The sequence below is a fragment of the Bidens hawaiensis genome, unplaced genomic scaffold (assembly GCF_021521415.1).
Source record: "Bidens hawaiensis isolate Kalapana, Puna unplaced genomic scaffold, B.hawaiensis_p1.1 tig00024648_1, whole genome shotgun sequence".
Classification (NCBI taxonomy): domain Eukaryota; kingdom Viridiplantae; phylum Streptophyta; class Magnoliopsida; order Asterales; family Asteraceae; genus Bidens; species Bidens hawaiensis.
The window spans coordinates 336,184-340,168 of record NW_027493901.1 but is presented as its reverse complement, the minus strand read 5'-3'; the positions used below and the strand labels follow the sequence as shown (position 1 = coordinate 340,168).

At 37.6% G+C, this 3,985-nt stretch overlaps 1 protein-coding gene across 1 annotated transcript; it reads right to left on the bottom strand.

Annotated features, from left to right (window-relative positions):
- Positions 1-336: 336 nt before the first annotated feature.
- On the bottom strand, positions 337-2,869 carry LOC143569762 (uncharacterized). The gene is made up of 2 exons (XM_077055593.1): positions 1,421-2,869; positions 337-1,333 (listed from the first exon to the last, which is right to left on the bottom strand). The coding sequence occupies exons 1-2, from the start codon at positions 2,310-2,312 to the stop codon at positions 909-911; spliced, it is 1,317 nt and encodes a 438-aa protein (XP_076911708.1). The 5' UTR covers positions 2,313-2,869; the 3' UTR covers positions 337-908.
- Between the last annotated feature and the right edge of the window lie 1,116 nt (positions 2,870-3,985).

Here is a 3,985-nt window from a genome sequence, read left to right as displayed (position 1 = left end):
ATACAGACTGGCTCATTTAGGCGGGATTGTTCCCGCCTTGCTCATTCCTTCATGTGACTACTGAAGTATCTAGTGTCTTGTGCGTGTAGCCCTGCTGTCTGCGGGTAGCCTTCCCTGATGGCTTGTATCCGCAACTGCGGGAACAGGCGGGGTACTTTACCATTGGGAGGCTTTCCCTGCGTGTACAGCTTGCGTACTGCGCGTAAGGTTCTCTGAGCATGGTGGGTCCTGCGGGAGCAGATGGCCTTTGCGCAGACGTCCCTGTTCAAGGTTAGTCTTGCGGGACCAACTGGGCTCTGCTGGGACCTACCTCTTCAACATACATCACATTCTCCATCAGCACTAAGCCCAATTTCATAGGTGAGACGGTGAGGGTGATATGCGATCTCAAGGGTTTTTCCAGATTTGACATTTAGGCCCCGGAAGACAGATACATTATCTGGTGGTATAGATTCCTGACGATGAAGTTTTCGCGGAGCACAAGCGGTGTGCATAGATGATGAACAAGTGCTGCAATGATAGAACCACTTTTTATTCGGGTTAAATTCATCCTCACAAATATCACAAAAGTATTCGCTACTGTGATTCTCAGCTGGATAGTATCTAAGGCTAAGTGAATGTTTATCGTACTTGTGCCTAATCTTTCCGGGTAATAACAATGCATACTTTGTATGTAGATAGAAATCACAAGTGGGACAATGGAACCCCGGTAACTTATCCATTGACTAGCGACATGCCATACAATAAGTTTTTATTAGATTGGGTGAAGCTTCATTTCTTTGGAGGAGATGGTTAGGGTGCGCTTCATGTGTGATCACATCAGGTATGAAGGCACAGTTAATATCCACATGATATTCGCATTGCATGCATATGTACGTGAAACCACTAGAAGGTAAGTTACAAATATTTCACCAAAACACACCAAAGGAGTGTCTATACTGTGGCTGGAGAACAAGTGTATGATTTGGATGGCCATGGTGGTCTTGTATATCAGAGGGTAGCCTGGTGCACCACTCATGAAGAACAAAACCACAATCATCTTGGGAACACTTGTAAAAGGGCAAATATGTGATTGGTCGCACGCACCCGTCACACAATAGCTCCACTCGTTTCATGGGATCATGACGAGAAACGGACCCGTTATGGGATGTCTCAAAAAGAATTAACGGGTGTGGATGACTAAACTTTTCACCATCAATCTTTCTTAAAATAGTTAACCCCCCTTTGTTAATAAAAAGGTGCTTGAGAAGGTTGAAACTTTCATTAGGAAATGGACAACGAAGTAGATTAGGATGGTCGGCGTCTTTAAAGTTTTTAGAAGTTTTGCCAAGACCTAAAGAATGACATATTTAAAGTGAAAACTAAAAATGACAGACTTAATATCTAGTATTTAAAAATAAAAGAATAAATATCTACTCACCTTGGCGCATAAAGATAGACATAAATGCCTCACTCATTGAAGAAGCACACTCAACATGGACGTAATATCTGCATTTATCACATCTATAATGCCAGTTGCTAATGTCGAAACCTAAACCACAAACTTTGCACACGGGATAGAATCTGGCCCTTCTTTCAACTCGTGGAAAGGAATAAGCAAGTGTAAGTAAATGAGTATGAGTGAAACTCTCATTCGTAGACGGTTGGATAAGTAACTTGGCTGGAAGCAAAACACAATCCAAATGGACCATGAACCAACAGGTGGTACACTGGTAGAAGGTCCCACTATGTTCTTTGCCACAAGCATTACAACGAGATATTATCCTTTTGAAATAACGTTGTAACTGGTGAGGGTGACTTGGGTGGTCCATCTTCTGATCATCCCTAGTAGCACATATTATGTCCATGGTGAAATCACAGATAGAACAATGGTAGCTGTAGAACCTTTCTCGGAAAATTTGGCACATATCACATTTCACAGGACTATCAAAAGTGTAGTCGAACTTGAAATTGGGATCATGAAACTGAAATCCGTCAGACAACGTAAGATTGTGACCGGGATGTGATGGGTGATTTGGCTGGGTTAGGGGCAGTTGTGCACAAAATTTATGCAGAGAGTAATCACAATCCTTGCAAGAGTAGTAACATAAATGAAATGAATAGATCTCTTCTTTGCACATCTTGCATTTGCCAACATGGGGCTCTTCCACCACAAAATCATCTATATCTTCATCTTTACCTTCATCTTCGTCTTCCGTATCAGAGTTTTCATTCTTTTGTAGAGGCTGCAACTGGACAAGGCTGAGCAGGTGCTCATGACTAAAATGCTGAAGCTGCTCCAATGCAACTACATTCAATAAGAAAATATACATGTGTTAGAATAATCATATAACCAAATATATTCCCAATATTAATCTACTATATTTTTTGTAAGTGTAAAAAAATGCTTTTATTTTGTGATGATTTCGTGAACACAATACAATAATCACTACCAAAATACTTACATGCATTGCTTCAACTAACTAACTTGAGTTTGTAATCATGCAGTGACAATCAAACCGACGTGGAAACTTTACTATACTTTTACTGTAATTTTTGAAACAATTAAATGCCCAACTCCACTTTTCATTAAACGAAAAAACATATGTATCTATCCTCAAAATGGAATAAAACTAGACTTATATGCGGTAATGCAATTAATAGTGGATGGCACTTCTAATTGTTATGGCAATAAAAGGAAGACTAAGCGCTAATTCGTTAAAGATGGGGACTCTAAAACTATTCGGTTGAACATCATCTCAATTAATATCACTTGTTTAAGTTGTATTCATATTACCGTTTGGCCACCCCTTAAAAGCATTGTGATTACATTTTTTTCATGTTACATTTCTTTCAATCCCAAATTAAATTCCCTTGTTTGTATATTAATTATCCAAACGAATAAAAGTCTTCTACTAGAAGAAACAGAGACATACCTGTATGTGTTGTTGAAGATGAGGCTTCTTACTCTGATCAGCAGCAAATTGGGTACAGAATTTGTAAAAAAAAAGGACAGATGTTTAGGCAATGAGGAAGTGAATGGGATGGAGTAATGTATAGGCATAAAGAAATAAGAAAATAAATGGATTAATCCCATTGTTCTAAAGATTTGTGTAATTCTTTAATGAAAAATGTGGCTTACTTTTCTTGTAATTGTCCTTACTGTTGATATTGAATGGATAGATTTCTTCTACATATATATAATATCAGCTATACAAGTCCCAAGTTAATTAATCAGAAGACTTACTTGAAGAAGTTGTCAGCTCAATCTTCTGAATGTTTGATGATGAAGATGAAGCCATTGTTTCAAAGCCTTGAGTAATTCACATTAAACATAAGAAAAAATTCGACCTTCTTTTTCTAGTAAGTGCTAAAAAATTTTGTGACGATTTATACCAAAGTATTATTATATAACTAATCAACAACTTAAATATGCATCAACCATATGTACGTCTGTAATTTACAACATTTTTGCAGCTTTGGGGCAATGTTACTTTGAAAAACAATGATCTTTTAAAATGCATTGCCTTTATCTGTTGGTATCACTTCAAAAGATACCATTGTATATCTGTTGGGTGTGAAGTTATAGTTTGAGTAGAATACATAGCAAGTTCAAAAGTTTTTGGTCAAAGGGTCGTGTTGGTGTTAGCGACATGATTTTCAGGTTCGTGTCAGCCGTCAGGTATAACCTGCCAATCCGAGAGCCCAAGCCGCTTAGCACCCCTATTTATGGGTTGCTAACCACTAAAAAACAACACATTTTATTTTTCTCATAACACAGAATGATTATTAGTAGCATCCCTTCACATGGTGTAACAATATATTAAACTTTCCTTTCATGTTATAGTAATCTTTTAATTCCAAAACTAAATTCCTAAATGTCTGTATATTAACTATCCAAACGAATAAAACTAGAAGAACTAGAGACATATATACCTGTATGTAGTGTTGCAGATAAAGTTTCTTCCTGTGATCTGCAAATTGTAAATAAAGTCTGATGGATGTT

Excerpts from the sequence above, each read along its gene's own strand:
- LOC143569762 (XM_077055593.1), bottom strand. The coding sequence starts at position 2,312 with ATGTATATTTTCTTATTGAATGTAGTTGCATTGGAGCAGCTTCAGCAT. Across the intron at positions 1,334-1,420 it reads GTCTATCTTTATGCGCCAAG|GTCTTGGCAAAACTTCTAAA; the intron begins GTGAGTAGATAT and ends GTCATTCTTTAG.